The sequence below is a fragment of the Felis catus genome, chromosome B3 (assembly GCF_018350175.1).
Source record: "Felis catus isolate Fca126 chromosome B3, F.catus_Fca126_mat1.0, whole genome shotgun sequence".
NCBI classification, from domain to species: Eukaryota; Metazoa; Chordata; class Mammalia; order Carnivora; family Felidae; genus Felis; species Felis catus.
Window position 1 is genome coordinate 59,711,676 of NC_058373.1, and position 22,934 is coordinate 59,734,609.

Below are 22,934 nucleotides of genomic sequence, written 5' to 3' on the forward strand. Positions count from 1 at the left end.
AGGAATGAACCCAAAGTTGGAAATGTCTCTCTAACTTTCTCTTCTGGTAGGAATCAACAGCAGCCTTCCATGAGGAACTGCCTTTTCCACTTGCTGCTGGAGTTAATGGTGTTTCCTGCTGGCAGAATCAGGGACATGCCAGCACTGTAAGGGTTAACCTACTGATCCTCTTACCAGTCTCATGGTTGGGGTGGAGTGAGCAGGGAGGAAAAGGAAGACCTTTTCTCTTATGGATCTTTAGTCATGTCAAGTCATAGCCCACGTGCCTCCTTTCCTGTTGTTCCTTTTTACGATAGCTTTGTTTCCTGTTCCCCCTAGTCTCCTTGTGGTTCCCTCTTATTTTATCATTCCCTATGCCCCATCCCCACCCATTGCCATGCGGGTTTGGATTCTGAGCTAATGGGATGCCCTCCATTGCAGAGCGGGATGAGTGGGTGCTCCGGCGGGGATGTGGTCGTTGCCGGCCAGTGAGGGCGAGAGTGCCACGGCCCACTTCTTCCTTGGAGCTGGAGATGAGGGGCTGGGCACCCGTGGAATAGGCATGAGGACAGAAGAGAGTGACAGCGAGCTCCTTGAGGATGAGGAGGATGAAGTGGTAAGACTAAGGAAAATGACATAACTTGGTGCTGGGACCCCTGTCAGAGAGAGTTGAGATTCCATTGGCTGGAGATATTTCTCTGCCCTTTCCAAATGCGTAGACTCCCTGTCATAAACAGGCCCTATCTTGATTAAGAGGAGAGGCAGTAGAGATTAGTTAGATTACCTATCTTTGAATCCCTTGCCTTTATGCCTTCCTCCTGTTGTGTCCTGGTTATTGGTTCTCTAGCTCTCCTACCTGAGCACACATTTCCTACTGTGGAAAGCCTCCTATTCTTTAGGCAGTAGGAATCCCTACAGGCACTCCAATCTAGACCTAAGTTGGGAGACAGCATTTGCCCCATAGTTCCAAAGCCTGGCAAGAAACTCTATGCCCTAAGGAAATGAGACAGTGTTCCCTAAATAGGGATGGTCTAGGTGGGAAGTTCCTAAGTTCCTGACAGTACTTCCTCTCTATAGCCTCCTGAACCTCAGATCATTGTTGGCATCTGTGCCATGACCAAGAAATCCAAGTCCAAGCCAATGACCCAAATCCTAGAGCGACTTTGCAGATTTGACTACCTAACTGTTATCATCCTGGGAGAAGACGTGATCCTCAACGAACCTGTGGAAAACTGGCCATCTTGCCACTGCCTCATCTCTTTCCACTCCAAAGGTTGGAGTCTGTGAAGGAAAGTGGGAGGGATGGTGTTGGGAATGCTGGCCTGGGAAATGAGGTTCTTACTGTCGAATAGTACAGTGGTCATCAGCTCTTCCTGACACACTGGCGAACAGTGCAAAGGGGTTTCCTTTCCCTGTATTGTGGAAGAGTTGCTGGCGGTAGTTTAAAGCCCATATTTGAACCTCCGGACAGTTCTAAAGCTGTTAGGGTCTCTGACAGAGTTGTGTGTCTCTAGAAGGACCCTAGAAATAACATCTTTTTAACTTTTTCCTGATGGATATTACGGACTTGGGAAGTTGGGCAGAAGGATGTTACGGGTTGGATGGGTAGAGGAGCTTAGTGGCAACTTTAACTTTAATACCTCTATTTCTCTTGCTGTTTTCTCACTCTGTCTCTTTCACTTTCTTTTTTTGATCTATTTCCTTTTTCTATCCCAGGATTTCCTCTGGACAAAGCTGTTGCTTACTCCAAGCTTCGAAACCCCTTTCTTATCAATGACCTGGCTATGCAGTATTACATCCAGGATAGGTATAGCTTTCTGTTGATTGGTGGGGTGGGCAGTCCTGAGATCATGCCTATTTAGAGAGCCCACTCTGGGAGGGGCAGAGTCAAACAAACATGCCTAATTTTTGTATCATACCTTCCCGAGTTCTATACCCTAGTGTCTCCCAATTCCTGAGCAAATGAAATCCCTAGCCTCTTCCCTTGTTCACCATTCCCCACCTCCCCCAGCTAATTTATTTGGGGGTGACAGGAGGGAGGTGTACCGGATCCTGCAGGAGGAAGGTATTGATCTGCCTCGATATGCTGTGCTCAATCGTGACCCTGCCCGGCCTGAGGGTGAGTACCTCGCTTTGTCCAGTCCTGCCCCACCTTGCTTTCTGTAACATAGCCCAGCTGTCCATCTTCTGGACATCTCCATGTATTACTTATCCAAGTGAGGCTTTGGTTATTGGGCAATGGGTAGAGTCAGAACCATGGGTCCTTAAACAGAGACTTAGACCTCTTATGTATATATTATCATATTTATATAGCATATATTACCATATCTATTACTAAGATATGGTCATAGAGATTTGAGGGTTATGAAGATTAAAACTCAGAGAAATGGGAGTTGGAAGTATTCTACAATCCTCGACCCTGGGAATGACCACGTACTTTTACTTCAGAGTGCAACCTGATAGAAGGTGAAGACCAGGTAGAGGTAAATGGAGCTGTCTTCCCCAAGCCCTTTGTGGAGAAGCCAGTGAGTGCAGAGGACCATAATGTTTACATCTACTACCCCAGTTCAGCCGGAGGAGGAAGTCAGCGCCTCTTCCGAAAGGTATGGGAGACATTTGAGCATTTGGAGAAGTCAGATAGGTGGAAGGACAAGAGCTGGAGAATTTGGGGACAACGTGAAGGCAACATTTTTTTCTTCTTTTTCCTCCTGAAGATTGGCAGCCGAAGCAGTGTTTACTCTCCTGAGAGCAGCGTCCGAAAGACAGGATCATACATCTATGAGGAGTTTATGCCAACAGATGGCACAGATGTCAAGGTTATGGTGGATACAGGGATTTAAGAAGTGATAAATGTCTGGGTTGGGATGGGGTGCTTGGGAAGCAAGTGGAAGTGTATGGAGAAAGTCACAGAAAATAAAGTGAATGTGATTTGCTTTTACATTCAGGTGAAAATAATGAATGAGAGAAGTAGACATTTACATTGTTACTATCAGAGCAAGGGCAAGGGTAACATGGAAAATGGTATAATATTGTAAGTTATTTCTTAATGAGGACTAGGTAATAAATGGTGTTGGGGTCCCAAGGAGAAACCTTCATAAGGATACTTTGGTGGGGCCCAGTAAGGAAAATGTCAGTCTCCTTGTTCTTAATACTCAGGGTTTTTTTGTTTTGTTTTGTTTTGTTTCCGAAACTAGTTTACAGACCTAGTGCTCATGTTGTCTTCTCATATGCAGGATGAGCGGTGGGCATACTCAGTGATGCTATGTACCTGCAGGTATATACAGTGGGGCCAGATTATGCCCATGCTGAAGCCAGAAAATCTCCAGCTCTCGATGGGAAGGTCGAACGAGACAGTGAAGGGAAAGAGATTCGATATCCAGTCATGCTGACTGCCATGGAAAAGCTGGTGGCCAGGAAAGTCTGTGTAGCTTTTAAGGTAGTGAAAGTCCCTTGGGGGATGGTGCTGTGGAGTGAGGGAAAGGGACAGGAGCAGGGGTCTGGAAGAAAGAGTGGCTCTCTTGTTTTCATCTTGCTTCTTTCCACTGCAGCAAACGGTTTGTGGTTTTGACCTTCTTCGTGCCAATGGTCACTCCTTTGTGTGTGATGTCAATGGCTTCAGTTTTGTCAAGAATTCGATGAAATACTATGATGACTGTGCCAAGATCCTGGGGTAAGGACACAGTGGTCTGGACTGGGGAGAATGGGCTTAGAGAAGAGAGTTAGAAAGCTTTTTGCTTTATTTTAAATATTATAAAAAGGATTAAAAAATAAAAAAAGGGCTTTTTTGCCCTCTTGCCTTTTTTTATTATTATTATTATTATTATTTTTATTATTATTTTTTTAACGTTTATTTATTTTTGGGACAGAGAGAGACAGAGCATGAACGGGGGAGGGGCAGAGAGAGGGGGAGACACAGAATCAGAAACAGGCTCCAGGCTCTGAGCCATCAGCCCAGAGCCCGACGCGGGGCTCGAACTCACGGACCGCGAGATCGTGACCTGGCTGAAGTCGGACGCTTAACCGACTGCGCCACCCAGGCGCCCCAGCCCTCTTGCCTTTCTAACACTGTACTCCCCAGTTAAAACTGTTAGCAGTTTTACATATATGTCTTTTTCTACCATGTATAAGCAAACTATTTATAGTACTAAATGTGTTCATACTGTAATACTGTTTTAAAACTTGATTTCAAAGTAAATTTACCATGTAATATTTAAAAATGTATGAGGAGGGGTACCTGGGTGGCTCTGTCAGTTAAATGTCCAGTTCTTGATTTTCGCTCAGGTCATAATCTCAAGGTTTATGAGATCAAGGACCACATTGGGCTCCACACTCACAGCACAGAGCTTGCTTGGGATTCTCTGTCTCTCCCTCTCTCTCTCTTTCTCTCTCTGCCTGTGTCTGCTCCTCCTCTGTTCATTCGTGCACATGCGTGAGTTCTTTCTCTCTCTCAAAATAAATACATAAATTTTTGAAAAGTTTAAAAAATAAAAATGTATAAGGAATAATGAACATAGTGAGTATTCATGTATTCACCATAAATCTTCATATATAAAATCTTTCTGGGGTACCTGGGTAGCTCAGTGGGTTAAGTGTCCGACTTCAGCTCAGGTCATGATCTCAGTCCTAGAGTTCACGCCCCGCATCAGGCTCTGTGCTGACAGCTCAGAGCCTGGAGCCTGCTTGGGATTCTGTGTCTCCCTCTCTCTGCCCCTCCCCTGTTTACACTCTGTCTCTTTCTAAATAAATAAGTAAATAAAACATTAGATATAAAATCTTTCTTTGAGGTTTATTTATTTTGATAGAGTGCAAACAGGGGAGGGGCAAGAAGAGAGGGGGACAGAGGATCTGAAGTGGGCCCTGGGGCACCTGGGTGGCTCAGTCAGTTAAGCAACTGACTTCAGCTCAGGTCATGATCTCGCAGTTCGTGGGTTCGAGCCCCACGTCGGGCTCTGTGCTGACAGCTCAGAGCCTGGAGCCTGCTTCGGATTCTGTGTCTCCTTCTCTCTCTGTTCCTCCCCTGCTGGTTCTCTGTCTCTCTCTGCCTCTCAAAGATAAATAAACATTAAAAAAATTTTTTTTGAAGTGGGCCCTGTGCTGACAGCAGAGAGCCTGATGTGAGGTTCGAACTCATGAATTGTGATATCATGACCTGAGCAGAAGTCAGACACTTAACTGACAGAGCCACTCAGGCTTGAATAAAATATTAAGAATACTCCTTGCTGGGGCGCCTGGGTGGCGCAGTCGGTTAAGCGTCCGACTTCAGCCAGGTCACGATCTCGCGGTCCGTGAGTTCAAGCCCCGCATCAGGCTCTGGGCTGATGGCTCAGAGCCTGGAGCCTGTTTCCGATTCTGTGTCTCCCCCTCTCTCTGCCCCTCCCCCGTTCATGCTCTGTCTCTCTCTGTCCCAAAAAAAAAAAAAAAAAATTAAAAAAAAAAAAAAAAGAATACTCCTTGCTAATTACATCCCTTCCCTTTCTACCCAGAGGTAACCACAATCCTTAATTTGGTATTTGTCATTCCCATGCATTTATTAATATTTTAATACATCTATGGGGGCTTTTTTGGGGGGCATGTTTTTAGAGTTTATATAATGTATTCTACAACTTGCTAATTTCTTTGAGCTTTATTCGTATGTGTAGTTGTGGTTCATTCATTTTCATACATTTCTTCATGTTTTTCCTTCTAGGAACACCATCATGCGGGAGCTTGCTCCACAGTTCCAGATCCCATGGTCCATCCCCACAGAGGCTGAGGACATTCCCATTGTCCCTACCACATCTGGCACTATGTGAGCAAAAGTATAAAATCTGGAGTAACCTACTTAAGGCACCTGAATCAGACCAGTGGTTACTTTCTGACCCTATACCATATGACTAGTGGAGGCTGGGTATCTTCTAGGCAATTTCCTTAATCCTGCCTATATTCTTAATCTCAGTTTTTCCTCTGCTCTTTGACATGCCATGCAGGATGAAATGATGGGAGGTGGTGTGGGGTGGGTTGGAGGAAAGGCTCTAACGACATTCCCTATCTTAGGATGGAACTCCGTTGTGTCATTGCAATTATCCGTCATGGAGATCGTACTCCCAAGCAGAAAATGAAGATGGAGGTGACACATCCAAGGTAGGATGAATGTCCTGGTTTAGACAAATAGGTTTTTGTGAGAGAGATGGGGATGGGGAAGTTCCCAAAGGCTTTGACTGTCTCACCCCATACTGAAGCTTTTCCTTATTTCTTCAGATTTTTCAGTCTGTTTGAAAAACATGGTGGCTACAAGACAGGGAAATTAAAACTGAAGCGGCCTGAGCAGCTACAGGTAAGGTGGTGAATTGGGCTGGGAGCAGCAAGGTGGGTATGGGATTAGGGGCCTCAATGTGAGACCAGGATGAAAGGATAACTGCCCAGGACTTGGTCTCCTTCATGGATACCCTATTATTTCCTCCAGGAGGTGCTGGACATCACAAGGCTGTTACTGGCTGAACTGGAGAAAGAACCAGGTGGTGAGATCGAGGAGAAGACTGGGAAACTAGAGCAGCTGAAGTCTGTGCTGGAGATGTGAGAAAGGGGATAGGAGAGGGGAGCCAATGACAGTGAGAACTAGGTGCTGGGGTAGAAAGTAAACTGAGTTTATCCTGCAGGTATGGTCATTTCTCAGGCATCAACCGGAAGGTGCAGTTGACTTACTACCCTCATGGAGTAAAAGCTACTAATGAGGGGCAAGGTAAGATATAATACTCCCTTGCCATTACCGCTCAAGTCTCTTATTCTTAAACCTTTAGATGACCTGAGGGTGCTCTGACTCTTGATTTCAGCTCAAGTCGTGATTTCACGGTTCGTGGGCTCAAGCTCCACATCAGGCTCTGCACTGACAATGTGGAGCCTGCTTGGGATTCTCTCTCTCCCTCTCTCTCTGCACCTCTCCCACTTGTGCTCTTGCCTCTCTCTCTCTCTCTCAAAATAAATAAACTTAAAAAAATAAACAAAACCCTTGGGATGAGCCCTGGGTGTTATACGTAGGAGATGAATCACTGGATTCTACACCTGAAAACATTATTGTACTATATGCTAACTAACTTGGTTGTAAATTAAAATATAGAAATAAATAATAAAAAGCAAAACCTTTAGATGACCTCTACACCAGATCACCATTCTGGGCTCCTCAGAAGACCTGACATTCAGATGTCCCCACTACTTTCCTTTTTTTTTCTTTTCTTTTCTTTTTTTTTAATGTTTATTTATTTTGGGGGGGGAGGGGCGGGTAGAGAGAGGGGACAGAGGATCCAAAGCGGGCTCTGTGCTGACAGCAGACAGCCCAAAGCCACTTGAACTCATAGATCTTAAGGTCATGACCTGAGCCGAAGTTGGACATTTAACTGACTGAGCCACCCAGCTGCCCCCCCTCCCAGCTATTTTTCTTAGATCTAGACCTATTCACTTCCCCTTATTCCTGCAGATCCACAGCGGGAGGCCCTATCCCCTTCTCTGTTGCTGGTACTGAAGTGGGGTGGAGAACTGACTCCTGATGGCCGTGTTCAGGCTGAGGAGCTGGGAAGAGCTTTTCGCTGCATGTACCCTGGAGGACAGGGTGAGTGTCTGGAGGGCAAATAACGGGGCTTGGATGAGATAATTAGAGAATAAATTGGGGGAATGAAGAGACAGAGGCAATGAGAAAGTTAAAGGGGGAAAGGAGCATTCTTTCTTCCATGTGGGTATGTATAGCAGTCCATTCTTGGTCCTCCCCCTTCTCCCCCAGGTGACTATGCTGGCTTCCCTGGTTGTGGGCTGCTTCGTCTCCATAGCACTTTCCGCCATGATCTCAAGATCTATGCCTCTGATGAGGGCCGTGTCCAGATGACTGCTGCTGCCTTTGCTAAGGTGCACACTATAGTTCTTTCACAGTCCCAGCTTCCATTAGATAGAGAAGCTAAGAGTTTGGAAAACTAGTTGGGAAATGTCAGGGTGTTTATGTGCTGACTCAGAGAAGTTTCTGCTTGTGTCTGACCCATTCTGTACCACTGAGAATGAACTGAGAATAATTAAGTGGGCGTAGGCACCTTGACCTGTACTCCTCGCCTCCACACCAGCTCTCATTTGATCTCTGAGACCATTTAGGCTTAGGGGAAGTAGACTGGAAGGAAAACTGATAGATTTTGTGCTTCCCCTCCAGGGCCTTCTGGCTCTAGAAGGGGAGCTAACACCCATTTTGGTACAAATGGTGAAGAGTGCCAACATGAATGGGCTACTGGACAGCGATGGCGATTCCTTGAGCAGCTGCCAGCACCGGGTGAAGGCTCGACTGCACCATATTTTGCAACAGGATGCACCCTTTGGTCCTGAGGATTATGATCAGGTCAGGCTGTCCCTATTTTTGTGCCCAATGTACCGCCATCCCAGATTCCTAGAATTCTAAGTAATAGTGATCAATAATGGTACTTACTACATGGTAGACACTGCTTTCCATACATTTTCTCATTCAATCTTTACCCTTTGAGTTAAGTATGGGTCTATAATCTCTTACTCATAATTTCAAAAATAAAAAAGATCAGGCACCAAGATTCATTTGGTAGCAAAACCTGACATGATAAGACTATTTCTAATTCTTGGGGCTCCTAGGTGGCTCAGTCAGTTTAGCCTTCGACTCTTGATTTCAGCTCAGGTCATAATCTGTGGGTTCAAGCCCCACATCCAGCTCCACATGGACAGTGCAAATTCTGCTTGGGATTCTGTTTGTCTATCTGTCAGTCTCTCTCTCTCTCTCTCTCTCTCTCTCTCTCTCTCTCTCTGTCCTTCCCCTGCTTGCGCTGTCTCTCAAAATAAATAAATAAACTTAAAAAAAAAGACTATTACTAATTCCCATTTATTTTGTTTAGTGTAAATAGTCATACATTGTGCTGCAGAAACATAAATGTGTTTAGTTATGCCCTCAGTCCTGCTAGAGGTGTTATATAACATATGACTATGTGCTATATTAACTCTAAAGTCTGAAAAATTCTCAGTTCTAAAACAGTCAGTCCCAAAGATTTTGAATGAAATAATGTTTCAGTTATTTATTGCTACTTAAAAAACTACCCCAAAACTCAGTAACTTAAAATAATATCCATTTTATCTTACTCATAGTTCTAGGTTCACCTGGTCTTCCTTGGGGTCTCTCCTAAAACTACCCAGATGTTGTCCATGTGTTGGGGCTGAAACCATCTGAAGGCTTGACTGGGTTGCTAAGATAGCTGGGTTCTCTCCCACTTTATGCTCTACCTATAGTCTTAGAGCCTCTCCTCTCCACATGCTTTCTCCTTGTGGTTTCTCTAGCATGGTAGCCACACTTCTTAAACGGTAGCTTAGGACATCCCAAAAGCAGAAGCTTCCAAGCTCTTTTATATTTTTAAAAAATATTTTATTTTTAAGTAACCTCTATACCCAACATGGGGCTCAAACTCACAACCCTGAGGTCAAGAGCCAAACACTCTACTGACTGAGCCATCTAGGTGCCTCCTTCCAAGCTCTTTTATTTTTTATTTTCAGTTTTTTAATTTAGAGAGAGAGTGCACTCAAGCAGGGGAGAGGAGCAAAAGAGAGAGAATCTTAAGCAGGCTCCATGCTCAGCACAGAGCCTAATAACATGGGGCTCGATCCCATGACCCTGAGATTATGACCTGAACCAAAATCAAGAATCGGATGCTCAACCGAATGAGCTACCCAGGCACCCCCCGAGCTCTTTTAAAGTATATGTCCAGACTTAATTAGTAAAATGTAACTTTGCTTTTTGGTTTTATTTTATTTTATTTTATTTTATTTTATTTTATTTTATTTTATTTTATTTATTTTATTTTATTTTATTTTATTTTATTTTATTTTATTTTATTTTATTTTGGTTAAGCAGTCACAGGGCCAGTACACAGTGTAGATTGTAGGCAAGGAGAAGGTGACAAAGAGTTAATGACCATATTTAATCCACCATAAGAACTGTGGACTTGTACTACTTTTCCCCCATTTTAAAAATGAGAAAACCTAACCTCAGAAAAATTTAAGCAACCTTTCCAAGGTCACCTAATTAGTATTAACCCAAAGAGTCTAACCTGAGAGCCTGGACTACTCACCACTATAGTGTATTGTCTCACGGTAGTAATCACAGTGGATGCCATTACCCAATGTCATCTTTTTTTCCTGTGTATCCAGACCTTGATTGACTGGGAATCATATGCCAGACAGTGATTTTGTACTATCCTCCCACTGATAGCTCCTCATTTCTGATGGATTTGTTTTTTAAAGAAAGTATATTTTTATAGAAGCTGTAGTACCCCTTGAATCTTTTTTTTTAAGATTTTTTTTTTGAGTTATCTGTACACTCAGCATGGGGTTCAAACTCACAACCTCAAGATCAAGAGTTGACTGCTCTACCGACTGAGCCAGCCAGGTGCCCCCCACTTGAATCATTTTAAAGTGTATAGTTCAGTGTATTAAGTATATTCAGTTAAGTCTATTCACAATATGGTGTAACCATTTCTGATGGCTTCTTCAATGAGCTAAGTAGCTGAGCACATTGTCTGGAGAATGGCATTTTTTGTATTTTTCTCTGAGCAGGACTTAATAAGGACAGGACCTTGCTCTCTTATTTTCCAATCAGTGTCAAATTCAAAAGCTAAAGCACTTTTTCTTTCTCTCTTGCTTCTTTTTGCTAGCAAAAATGGGACTTGTGAGGACCTAGGTTGAATATGTGTATTCTACCCATAATCCTCTTTTCACTTCCCCATTCTTCATTGACTGTCACTGTCCTGAAAGCTTGAGCTGGAATCTAGTTCTGAGGCAAGACCTCTGCTGTAGGTTCAAGCTAACATTTTGTTTAGAGGAATAAGATTTTGTTATCTCTGTTACCCACTCATGAAAACCTTGTGTAGGGATTGTGAGGGGTTGGTTTAATCTTTATTCCTCAGTATTTTCTGTGTATATTTTAGAACCCCCAATAAAAGAACCTAGGTTTATTTTATTTCCTCTGGATTCTAAGGCTTTTACCCTCAACCCTCCTTAGATGACTGTGTGTTTGAGCAATCCTCTCATCTTGGAACTGGTGGTCTGCCCTGTAGCCCAAGAATCCTCATTAGAGTGAGCCTGCAAACATCTTACTGGCAGACAGTTTCTGTAACAGGCTCACAGGATTCTGCACAATCAGCACAGAGCCTATTTTGCTTTTCATCTCTCTGTTGCTCATAGCTCGCTCCCACTGGAAGCACTTCCCTCCTCAACTCCATGGCTATCATCCAGAATCCTGTAAAGGTCTGTGATCAGGTATTTGCCCTGATTGAAAACCTCACTCATCAGATCCGGGAAAGGATGCAGGACCCCAAGTCTGTAGGTGGGTATGAATAGTACTATCTTCCCTTCAAGGTTTCAGGTATGGATGGGTTACTCAGGCATTCCTGTGCCCTCTTCTAAGTGTCTGAAACAAGGCATCCTCATCTCTCTGATTCTACTGCGGATTTTTTAGGGTCTTTTGTTGAAGGTAAAATCTTTGGTTCTTTCTGACTGTCTGTCTTCCTTCCAGACCTGCAACTCTACCACAGTGAGACTCTAGAGCTCATGCTACAGCGTTGGAGCAAGCTGGAGCGTGACTTTCGACAGAAGAGTGGGCGTTATGATATCAGTAAGATCCCTGACATCTATGACTGTGTCAAGTATGATGTGCAGCACAATGGGAGTCTGGGACTTCAAGGCACAGCAGAGTTACTACGTCTCTCTAAGGCACTGGCTGATGTGGTCATTCCCCAGGTGTGTCTCATAGCCTGGGGCACTGGGAAAGGAAGGGGAGAAAAGCAGAAAGGAGGGATGGTGTGGGAACCAGGGAAAGAAAACTTAGAGAAAGAATTAGTTGAGTTGCTATATTTGTCAGGGTTCACTCTGGCTCTGAGTAAGTGCAAGAGGCTAACTGAGGAGACACCTGGAGAGGGGGAATGTGGTGGATATGAAAGAAACTCTAGACCTGAGGTGAAGACAAGCATCATCTTGGGCCTGGGAGTATGAGGCAAGAGGGAAACAAGATTCATCGACGTACTCATTCCTGGCCTGTGGCCCCTAGGAATACGGGATCAGTCGGGAGGAGAAACTGGAAATTGCTGTGGGCTTCTGTCTTCCACTGTTGCGGAAGATACTACTTGACCTGCAGAGAACCCACGAGGATGAGTCTGTCAACAAGCTGCATCCCCTGTGAGGGAGGGCTGGGAGGGGTGCTGGATGGAGGGAGGGGCATATCAGGGAGCCCTGGGGGGAATCCAGGCTGGTACAGCTTGGGGAACCAAGAATAGAAGGGATCCTGGGATAGAAAGGAAAGCAGTCTTTGAGTTGGGAGGAAAGAGTTTGTGGAAGGGTGGGAAGAAAATTATCTGACAGTGTGAATGACTTAGCTCTTATCTTAGGTACTCTCGAGGGGTGCTCTCCCCAGGTCGCCATGTTCGAACACGTCTCTATTTCACCAGTGAAAGCCATGTCCATTCCCTACTCAGTGTATTCCGTTATGGGGGACTTCTTGATGTAAGGATCCTCCTTCCTTCAACGTATGAACATTTATTCCAAGCATTCTTTTACTCTCCTCTTTCTGCTTTTTATTACAAGCCTTCTGTATTCTCTTTGTCTCCCTGCCCCTTCCATGACTTCCTGGTCCTTGGTCATTGACTTTCATCTTCTTTTGTTCGGTAGGAGACCCAGGATGCACAATGGCAGCGAGCTTTGGCTTATCTTAGTGCCATTTCAGAGCTCAACTATATGACCCAGATTGTCATCATGCTTTATGAGGACAACACACGGGTGAGGAGCATTACCCAACGGTGGGGGGGGGTGGGGGGAGGGTAAGGAGGGTGCCCCTTGTTTCTCCTCCTTCTCATCTTAGAAACTTTCATATCCTTATAATTTGTAGAATTCAGCTAGGTGTGACACCCAAGGACAGCATGTCACAGAGCATCCAGGAGATTCCTACTGGAACAAAAAAAGTGTTTTGGGATGGTGTTGAGCCAGAGAGATATCAGACAACATAGCTCTGCATTAGGGAGGGTATAGAATTTGGGATGATGTTATAATGAGTCTTTTTCACTCAAACATTATTATACGTTTTTCATCTGGCTTCACAAAGGTATCTTTAACTGTGCTGCTGTATGTACTCTAGCAAAACTGAATTACTGTGAGAGATGGATGGAAGGAGTTGTAGAACTGGAGGCTAGAAAGTTGTGTGGGGTGGTGGATCACAAATGGTAGAAGTGAGGTAATGAGGAACCTTTAACACTAGACTATAGTTAAGGGGAAGCTTACGATAGATCAGCCCCAAAGTGGAGTAAGATACTGGAACCTCATCCCTGGGAGGATATATCCTCTTGAGCTCTTCTCTGTTGTCCCTGCCTGGTCTTCCACCACCATATTCAGCTTTTCCAACTGCCCCTTCATCTATTGATGCCCCATAGGATCCCTTATCAGAGGAGCGGTTCCATGTGGAGCTACACTTCAGCCCTGGAGTGAAAGGTGTTGAGGAAGAAGGCAATGCCCCAACTGGCTATGGATTCCGTCCAGCTTCTTCTGAGGTGGGTTGGAGTGCTGGGGTTTTAGATTAGAGGATTTAGGAACCAAGTGGTGGGAAACTTGAAAACAGTACAGGGAGGTAAGAGGGTTGGGGGTCTAGGATTAGGAGGCTGGAGGCCATTAACTCCTCTTGAATCTGTGCTTGTTGTTGGGTAGAATGAAGAGATGAAAGCAGACCAAGGCAGCATGGAGAACCTGTGCCCAGGGAAGGCATCGGATGAGCCAGACCGGGCATTGCAGACTTCACCTCAGCCCCCTGAGGGCCCTGGCCTCCCAAGGAGATCACCCCTCATTCGTAACCGAAAAGCCGGCTCCATGGAGGTAATAGGAGGGGCTTGGGAGAAAGAAGTGGTGGAATTGCTCATAGGACAATATCCATGAATCCTCTGAATCCCCTTGGGGGGATTCTTGGCACCTTAAGCAGAGTCCTTCTGCCCCTGATGGATATGTTTTATTTAATCTCCGTTTCATAGCTGGTCTCCCAACAAAGCTCCTTTAAGTTGGTTGCTACCTCTGAGATTAAGGAGATATCAGTGAGAGGTGCCGAGAGATAGGATTTTAAGAGATGATAATGAGGAGGAGGCCTTTGGATGAATTTGAAAAGGCTGTTCTTTAAAAGGAAATATAGTAGAAATAGCATGAACTCTGGGCTAAACTCCCAGGCTGATATTTAGAAGCTGTGTGACCTTGGACAGGTAACTTCTCCAAGCCTCAAGTTTTTTTTGTCTATGAAACACAAGCAATATCCACCATATAGATGCTCAGTAAACAGTAGCTATAATAATAACAATTGATATTAAAGGCCAGGCTGTCAGGTCACGATCTCGCGGTCCGTGAGTTCGAGCCCCCCGTCAGGCTCTGGGCTGATGGCTCAGAGCCTGGAGCCTGTTTCCGATTCTGTGTCTCCCTCTCTCTCTGCCCCTCCCCCGTTCATGCTCTGTCTCTCTCTGTCCCAAAAATAAATAAACGTTGAAAAAAAAAATTAAAAAAAATAAAATAAAATAAAGGCCAGGCTGTCTCCATCTCTTTGTTCCCTTGGGTTAAAAACTATAGCTCAAACAGGAGCAATTATATAGCGCTCTAATTTCATTCCTTTAGAGTTATCAGTATTCATTCCAGAAAGGAAATAAAGTATGAAGGTCTCTCTGTCTTACCCTCTGTTCTGATGAGGAGATCTACGGACCTGGGCCTGTGTCTGCCTCTAGGCCTGGTTCCAGTTCTCTAGCCTAGAGGAAGGAACTGTTGTAAATGTTACCTTGTATCCAGCTAACTGTGCTGGAGTTTTTGTTCCTGGTTTTTTCCTGCAGAGTCTTTTCCTCTTGGGCCCAATGACACTCTTTTTGACCCCATGATTTATCCCTGTCTCAGTGACTCTGTCTGATTTGGGTCCTGCTTTGACAGACAAATCTGTTCACCTGGCTTTGTACCAGCTCTCTGTCTTAAAGGAATTGATCTTTCATTTTAGGACTAGCTCAGAAGAATTTGCAACTAGCTTACATAGGTTCAGCCAGAGGTTTACAGTTCAGATTTTGGAGAAAGTTGAAAAGATAAACTGCACTCTGTTTTGGACTTATTTTTTCTTCCTGATTATTTTAAGATAGATTTGATGTTGTGACTACTCAGAGCTTCTTTAAGTGTGGTATGCATCATTTTCCCTTTGATGTATAAGTTAACTTAGTATCCATAATATACTAGTACCCTGCAGACTCATGTGACTAGATCAAATGGACAGAATGATGTATAATCTTCCATCAATAAAATGCTTTTCCACATCTGAATGTCTTCCCCATTCACATCGTCTGCCAGTCTCTCTGGCACTGTTGTGCTTAACCCCCACTTTTCTGGTTTAAGCAGTCAAGAGACATGGGCAAAGCAGAACCCTCTGTGTATCATCTCTCAGACTTGAGGAGTTGGCTTTTTTCTTTCAGGACTATAGGGAAGCTTCCTGTTGTAACCACATTCCTTCCTTTTAGTTCCTAGTGTTACTTATACCATGGCTTATCCGGGATGATGGTAGCCCAAGATATGTTCCTCAGTTTTGCAAGAAAATCGTCTCTTTACTCCTTGGTCACACAGCCTTTTAATATTAATATTTCCTCTCCTTATTCTATAGGTATAAGCATTGGTAGTTTTATCCTTATTGACTACAACCCTTCCCCCATCCCTTCTTCTGCTCTTGTCATCTCATATTTTTGGACAGTTTTAGAATATAGATCTGTGACCTTCATAGCAGCTGTGCCCTAGGTAATGATCCTCTCCAGGTCTATAACTAGCTCTGCCTCACTGGGGCTTTTGGGAGCCTGGGAGTTAAAGGAGCCGTGACCGGCTTTCCACCCGGTCTGATTGCAGGTCATGAACATGCAGTGCACGGGGAACCTGGACCTGATCCCCTTGCGGGGACGGCGCCGCAGGAGGTCAGGAGACCTCCCCCGGCCTTCCCCAGCCATCGGCCTACAGCCCCGGGCTGTGTCCACCACTCACCTGGCATCCTGCACACAGGTGTCCCTCCCTACTTCATCTTCCTTTCCTGCCTCTATCTTTGCCTTTTGGGACCTAGGGACTCAGAACATTATCTGGGGGTTGGAGGGTGTGTATGTTGGGGTTTGTGTGATTAGGCCCTCGTAGCCTTTTTAGAAATCTGTTTCACATCTCCAGACATGGAGGGGAGGGCCTCTTGGTTCAGATAAGAAACTGAGTGTGGTTGCCATAACCACAGTTGTCCCACGGAAAGAAGAGAGGGTAGCCGGACTTTACTTCTTATTGTTACTCAGCTATTGTGATTGGCTTTCTGAGTCCCATGGAGGGATAGATAAGATTAAGGAATACTGCTCTGCTGAGAACTGAAAATAGTTGAATAATGATTTCTCAGATTTGGGATAGAAGGGCAATGGGGACAGGCATCTTGGAAATACAAGTGCCTTCTGGTATGGGATCCCCTGTACAGTTCCCTCTGCGAAGTACATTCTTCATTCCCTTTTCATTCTTCTTCCCCCATAAAAATCTTTTGATTCTTCCAGACTTTCTGACATTGCTTGGCTTTATAGGGGCAGGAATTCAGGACCAGGGTTTTAGACTTCTTGGTTGAGGTGCCAAAATGGTGATACAGAGTCCTTTTTCTCCAGGTGCTTTCTGAGACTTCATCCTCGAGGCCTGGTGGCTACCGGCTCTTTTCATCTGCACGGCCACCAACGGAGATGAAGCAGAGTGGCCTAGGTATGGTCTTCCAGCATCTCACCTGTTGTTGTTGGGGAGGTGTGTCTGTCTGTTCCTCAGGGTTTTATTGTGGGAAACCTTAGTCATGGGTGTTGGGGTCATTTCAGTCTGTGGAATTGTCGGTGGGGCTAGGGAGGATGAATTGGGAGAAGCCATGTTTAGGTGTGAACTTTGAACCCAGATGATTGTTTCCATTCCAGGAAGGTGTTTGTCTTTTGTTTTTTTATACCAACTCCCATTTCTCTGGCTGAAGGACTTTTTTCTGGCTTCCCCTCTCATTCCTTATCTGTCCTCCCAGTCTAGCCCCAACCTTAAGGGGCCATGGAGACTCTGATACTTCAGAGTTACCAGAGACAAAACTATAAATAGATGTACTTGTGACCTCCTCATAAGTGTCATATTCCTCATTTGGACAACTTGTGCCATGTCTTCCTCTGAGACCTATGTTTATTGTATCCCTGCTCAGGCCCCTCCTACCTCCATGGCTCTTTCATCCTCTCCTAATCCTGTAATTTTTTTTCCTTCCTTCCTGAAAATTGAGGGACAAATCTGAGACTGGTGTAGTGGCAGAGGCTTCTCTCAGGACTTTGAGGGAATGTCTCTTGATTTTTTTGATTCCTGGAGAGGGGTGGAGAACATCATTCAACCTTTCCTAAGAACACAGACTGCAGGAAGGACCAAGCCTCAGAGGGTATTGTATTCTTTGGGAGCGGGGAGTGGTCCTTGGGAGGGGCTATCTTTGAATACAGTGTCTTGTGAGCCAGTAAGTAAACTGGCAGTTAGAGACAATTGTGTGGCGTCTGGACTTGGTTCTCGGGCTCTTTCTATCTTGTCCTATTATTCACTCCATTTAGCTCCTTTCATTTTTCTGTTAATTTTGTCCTTGGCAATTTCTTGGCCTAAACATAATCAGCATTTGGACCAGCAAGGGGGAGAAAGGTTTTGGTAACTTTCCTGGCTAGTTTTATGGAAGTAGGTTGCCTTCTAGATCCCTGAGATGAGGTAGATGGTTTGGGGCCTGGAAAATAAATGGCAAATTGATGAATCTGTGACACAGACTTCTCTTCCTAGAAGTTTCAGTAACGAATAGGTTTCAAGTAGGCTGAAAATGAGGCTAGGTGTGTCAGGCCCAGTTGAGTAGGAGTGCTGTCAAGAACAAGGGTGGTGGTAACCTAGACACTACCCTCTGAGATGATCCAAGGACTGGACAGGGCAAGATTGGCAGGACGGCCCCAGAAAATTATTAGGGGAGGAAGTAAATATAGAACAAAGCTCGGGTGGTCTGGGATAAAGTCTGCTAGTTTCAGCTTCTGTGAAGAAAAGTAGACATATTTAACAAGCTTTATTTGAGCCCCATTCTAGAGCCTGTTTACACATGAAAAGTAGGAGAAGGTGCTGCATAGAGCAGCAATCTTGAATTCCAGGACAGAGATTATTAGCCGCCTAAGCTTCTTGATTTTTATGGTAGCTGTGAAATGCTGGGACCCCTGAAACCATGACACCTTCTTTGTGGGCTCAAAGGAAGCTGACCTCCTTTCCATTCTATCCATCTCTGCTATATTAAGTTCCCAAGCCAAAGCCAAGGCCTTGGCTAAGATGGATTTGGAAGGAGAGATGCAACTCCTGAAACTTAGGTGTCAATCTTGTCTCTTTCCTCCCACTCTGTCCTTGTGAGCTACAGTAGGAGAGGGGACTTTGGAGTCTCAACCCTACTCTCAATAATATCTGGAACATTGACTGGTTTATTTGCTTCAGAGATTTTTTAAGTTTTATTTACTCCTCTGGCAGTAGAGTTCCCTTTGCTTTCTTTGAACTTATGTGCGTAGGCATCTGGCTTTGAGATAGGGCTTATGAGACAATAAATGTTTGAGAGCAGAAAAACATGGCTTTTTCATTGTTTCGTGTTTATCAGGTCCTCGTTCTTAATAGGGTCCTCAGCACACAGTAGGCATGTTCTGCATGCAGTCACCTGACTCTTCACATGCCTTTAATTTGTGTCCATCTTCACTTCAGAAACAATGCTCTGTTTCTTCTTGATGAAAAAAATAATTATGTCTTTTCTAACTGAACACAACTGATCTTCAGAATCAGGAGACCTGGACTCTAGTCTAGCTTAGCTCCTAACAAACTATATGACCTTGAGTAAATGAGATCCCTTTTGACTCTCAGTTTCTTCACCTCTAACATGAAGAGATTGTACTGGATAATCTTTAAGTCCCTTCCAGCTTTAAAAATTCAGTGAGTCTCGTACTTCTTTTCTTGGGAAACGTAAAAAAGGCCTGAAGAGAGATAGAAGGAAGGGAATGTTGGATGAAAAACTTAGGAGGGATTGAAACTTACATGAACTTGAAATTTGGGCTGAGTGCTCAAAACCTAGTCTCTAGTTTCAATCAAAGTTCTTTCCTTGTAAGTCTATAAAGTATTATATTTCTCAATTCTTCAAACTCTATATCCAGGGTAAGGAGCACTGAATTAAATCTAGGGAGATCTAGAGAGATCTACCTATTCTTTTAGCATTCCTAAGAGGCACCTGGAAAACAGTCTATACCTTTCAGTAGCTTTGAGTCCCCTAATATGACTAACATTGTATTTGTAGTGGCCTCTTGTATCTAGTATGTAGATCTTTGGCAGAATCCCTACGTTGCTTGCCCGGTGCGACTATGGACAATAGTGAAATCTGTTTGTGGTTATGAGAAGTGGCCACATGGTGGTGGCTCTGAGTAGCTATATGTATGTGTCTTGATGTTGTCATGTGAAGTTATGTGTACTTCTGTGTGGTAATTGCAGCTTTGTGTGGCTACTAATGCACTCCCGGCCTTGCAGGCTCACAGTGCACAGGGCTGTTCAGCACCACAGTGCTGGGTGGCTCCTCCAGCGCTCCGAATCTTCAGGACTACGCCCGCAGCCATGGCAAAAAGCTACCACCTGCCAGTCTCAAGCATCGAGATGGTATGTGGGTGGGTTTGGGGGGCAACTCTTTTTTTCACTTGTCCCCCAGTGCAGACACAGCTCAAGAACTATTCATACTTAAAGTGGCACTGACTCTGGCCTTATAGCAAGTTTTCTTCATCAATTATAGAGGGGAGAAGGAACCAAGACCCCATGCACCCCTCCATTTGCATTCCCTCTCACCATACAAATACTACTTATTTATGCTTATCCCTTCATAATCTCCCACATACAGCCCTGCTACATCAATTTATTTCACCTTTATATTCTTTCCTGGATTCTGGCCTATAGGAGCAAGGACCAAGGAGGATGATCCATGGTCAGGAAGAATGCAGTGGAATCTTAATTAAAATCTAGGAAATCAGGGATGGGGAAGTTGCTCAGTCAAGGCAGGAAAGATGATATGGAAAGAGATTGGGGGAAGGGAGGAAAGTTTTTACACAGATTTTATTTCCAAATGACCAGAAAGAGAATGTTGTGGTGAAATTAGGGTTGTTTGTGGGGTCGTACTGTGGTAGAAATGACACACAGATTCCTACAAGGAGATTATACCAAAGGAGAAGATCAAAAGGTAGTAGTCAGGAATCTAGGGGGTGGGGTGGGAACAGATCATATACTAACTGTAAAGAACAGAGTATATTGTGGGCAAATTCCAGAGCAGAGGGTGGGGGCAGGGGTGGGTATAATCCCCATGATGTCTTTTCTCCCCAGAGCTCTTGTTTGTCCCGGCCGTAAAACGATTTTCTGTGTCGTTTGCAAAGCATCCGACTAACGGTACGTTTGCTTCTGACTCAATGTCATTCCCCTTCATCATGTCACCTCCAGACACTTAACCTCTGAGTTCTGACACTGACTCTGCCTCTGTCTTCCACTGTGTTGACAACCTGGTGTCTCTGAACCACTCACCAGTGTCCCTCTTGGGACATACTCCTTGTTGTGACAAACTTTACTCTTGGCTGCAGCCTGGCTGCTCTATCCGTGTGGCAACTCAGGGATTTACATCCATGGTCACCATCATCACTGTTCTGTCACTTTTTTCAGCATCATCACCAAAACATTAATTAAACCTCTCCCTTTCCCATCACATGACTGCTGGGCTTTGTACAAACATGACAATGGTTCTCCTTCTTAGGAAGAGAATAGTATTTCCTGTATTATCCCCATCTCTTTTTGTTCCCCCTACTCCTCAGCTTATAAGTTTGGTCTTCCTGTTTTTTTCTCCAACTCTTTGTTGGAGTGAATGACTAATTTGTTTCTCTTTTGGAGCAATGTTGCTGCAGTTCCCAGCTCCCAAGCATACCCATAAGGTCTTGAGTTTACAGTTTTCCATCACCATATTCCTATCTCCTATCATTGTGTGTACTTTATGTGGCTCTTGTGCTCCTGACATTTGCTTTATGTTACTACTAACCTAGGGCGTTGGCCTAGAAAACAGGAGCCCAGACTGATTTGGGATAAAGAGAGAAAGAAAGGAGTAGGAGGTAGTAGGTAAAGGAAAAGGGATTGTACCTTGGGTTATATAACACGAGTTACTACACAGTTTCCCTTTAGCCCCAGCCTAAGACACTGCTATCTCAGATAAGCTTGAAGTGAAGGTTGAGATGTCACCTGGGAATTCTGGGGGACTTAGGAAGGAATAATACTTCAAGAATATTGAAGAACTGGTCTGGTCATACTAAGGTGGGAGAGTTTAGAGATCTGTGTAAACCAAAAATTGAAGAGCTGTGGTCTCTTTGTAGGGCATGGCAGGGAAACCCAGGACTTACTCCCTGTTTTATCCTTCATATTCCTCGTTTCTCTCTGCCTTGTACCTTGTTTTCAAGGTAAATCCGGTTTCTTTATATATGATTTTCTTCTGTCCGAGAACTAAGACTGTGCAAAGGAGGCAAAATTAGCCTGGCTTCCTGGCTGGAAAAACCTCCATAGCCAGTCGCAGCTGCTAGATTTTAGCCCAGTCAGGCCATACTTCTCCACTAGGCACTGCTGAAATCTCCCTAGGTTGACTAGCCTATACTTGCTCGGTTTATAACCCCACCCCCACCCTGGCTCCCATTTGTGCCTGTGACAGGAGCTCCCCTTTTAGAGTGGCATCGCTGTGCCTTCACATTTAGCTCCAAATTCTTCTGGCCTTCATGTGTCACAATCATCTCCAGAGTAGAACCTCATGCACCAACCCAACCCCACAACTTGGGACTTGGACTTATGAGATGTGTTACTTAGAGTATAGAATATAGTACCAGGAAATTGGGCCCCTGAAATCGGAGCTAAATCACTGATTTAGCCTAGTTCTTAGGCTTTATGAGAAAAGATCCAAATTCATAAAACAGATCCTCAAACCTATATATCTCTAGTTCCCTGAAGCCTTCGTTAGCAGCCTCACCAGTTGAAGAAGAGAAGAATTAATTCTCCTGAAGGAAGAGCAGAAGAAAGACCTGGACAATTCAGATATGGTGCAGGAGAGAAAATTCAGGATCTCCTTTGACACCCTGCACACTTCCTCAGAGACCTTCTGGCCCTCTTCTTGTACTTGAGTTTGGAGGCTAAAGTGCCTCAGATACCAGAATCTGGGTTCTACCTGTTGGAGAAATTTGGAGCTATTACATCTCTTGCTGAAGATTATCTAGATTTAAGTTGTCCCTCTGGACAACATGAGGGCTCTACCCCATGGTCAAATCTTGCATCACTGACCCAGCAATTACAGAGTGGATGCTCTGTCTACAATTGTTTATGCAGATTAGTCACAACAATATGCCAACCTACTGTCCCATCATCACCATTTCCTTGCCATGAGGTCTGTCTTTGAAATAGCAGCTGGAAAACCTGACCTAGCTTTGGCAAGGAGGCAAGGCAGTATCTCACTTTAGCAGGAGAACATCTGTCAGCCTATCCCTGCCTCTGTTCCTGATATGCTTCTGTCACATCCTGTGACTACGTTGAGTATTCAAGTATGGCCCATTACTAAACTGCATGCTGAACTCACTAAAGTAAACTAATATAGTGGGAAAGAGACTAGTTTACCCTTATCCAGAATGTTAGAGTATACCCATTGGATTTACCAAGCCCATTTCTTGTAGGATACACTTAGTGCCTGGATAGAGCTGAAACCTCTCCTGACATCCATAATAATGTCTCTGGAAACCATAGTCTCATAAGATCACTCTGTGGAACCACTTCTGGTCTGGGAGTTCTTTAGCTACCCTAACATAACTTGTCTATACCATCAGGTCTTAAGACAGCATACC

General features: G+C 44.4%; 1 protein-coding gene across 21 annotated transcripts in view; it reads left to right on the forward strand.

Moving 5' to 3' along the window:
* Positions 1 to 22,934, forward strand: part of PPIP5K1 (diphosphoinositol pentakisphosphate kinase 1) — a 43,910-nt gene that overhangs the window by 3,894 nt on the left and 17,082 nt on the right. For 6 of the 21 annotated variants that reach the window (XM_019832561.3, XM_019832563.3, XM_045059431.1 and 3 more), the window contains exons 2-29: positions 51 to 146; positions 421 to 595; positions 1,057 to 1,252; positions 1,696 to 1,786; positions 2,013 to 2,098; positions 2,428 to 2,582; positions 2,694 to 2,795; positions 3,254 to 3,415; positions 3,528 to 3,649; positions 5,666 to 5,767; positions 6,013 to 6,099; positions 6,217 to 6,292; positions 6,422 to 6,531; positions 6,615 to 6,697; positions 7,430 to 7,561; positions 7,730 to 7,851; positions 8,144 to 8,326; positions 11,182 to 11,323; positions 11,513 to 11,736; positions 12,044 to 12,171; positions 12,381 to 12,495; positions 12,661 to 12,768; positions 13,416 to 13,532; positions 13,687 to 13,851; positions 15,880 to 16,029; positions 16,653 to 16,743; positions 19,567 to 19,692; positions 20,404 to 20,466. In XM_019832561.3, the coding sequence (XP_019688120.1) occupies positions 449 to 595; positions 1,057 to 1,252; positions 1,696 to 1,786; positions 2,013 to 2,098; positions 2,428 to 2,582; positions 2,694 to 2,795; positions 3,254 to 3,415; positions 3,528 to 3,649; positions 5,666 to 5,767; positions 6,013 to 6,099; positions 6,217 to 6,292; positions 6,422 to 6,531; positions 6,615 to 6,697; positions 7,430 to 7,561; positions 7,730 to 7,851; positions 8,144 to 8,326; positions 11,182 to 11,323; positions 11,513 to 11,736; positions 12,044 to 12,171; positions 12,381 to 12,495; positions 12,661 to 12,768; positions 13,416 to 13,532; positions 13,687 to 13,851; positions 15,880 to 16,029; positions 16,653 to 16,743; positions 19,567 to 19,692; positions 20,404 to 20,466 (3,385 nt within the window). In that variant the 5' untranslated portion in view covers positions 51 to 146; positions 421 to 448. Of the gene's footprint in view, positions 1 to 50; positions 147 to 420; positions 596 to 1,056; positions 1,253 to 1,695; positions 1,787 to 2,012; positions 2,099 to 2,427; positions 2,583 to 2,690; positions 2,796 to 3,212; positions 3,416 to 3,527; positions 3,650 to 5,665; positions 5,768 to 6,012; positions 6,100 to 6,216; positions 6,293 to 6,421; positions 6,532 to 6,614; positions 6,698 to 7,429; positions 7,562 to 7,729; positions 7,852 to 8,143; positions 8,327 to 11,181; positions 11,324 to 11,512; positions 11,737 to 12,043; positions 12,172 to 12,380; positions 12,496 to 12,660; positions 12,769 to 13,415; positions 13,533 to 13,686; positions 13,852 to 15,879; positions 16,030 to 16,652; positions 16,744 to 19,566; positions 19,693 to 20,403; positions 20,467 to 22,934 lie in introns of those variants that run through there. The other 15 variants (XM_045059432.1, XM_045059437.1, XM_045059434.1 and 12 more) reach the window with 12 other exon arrangements.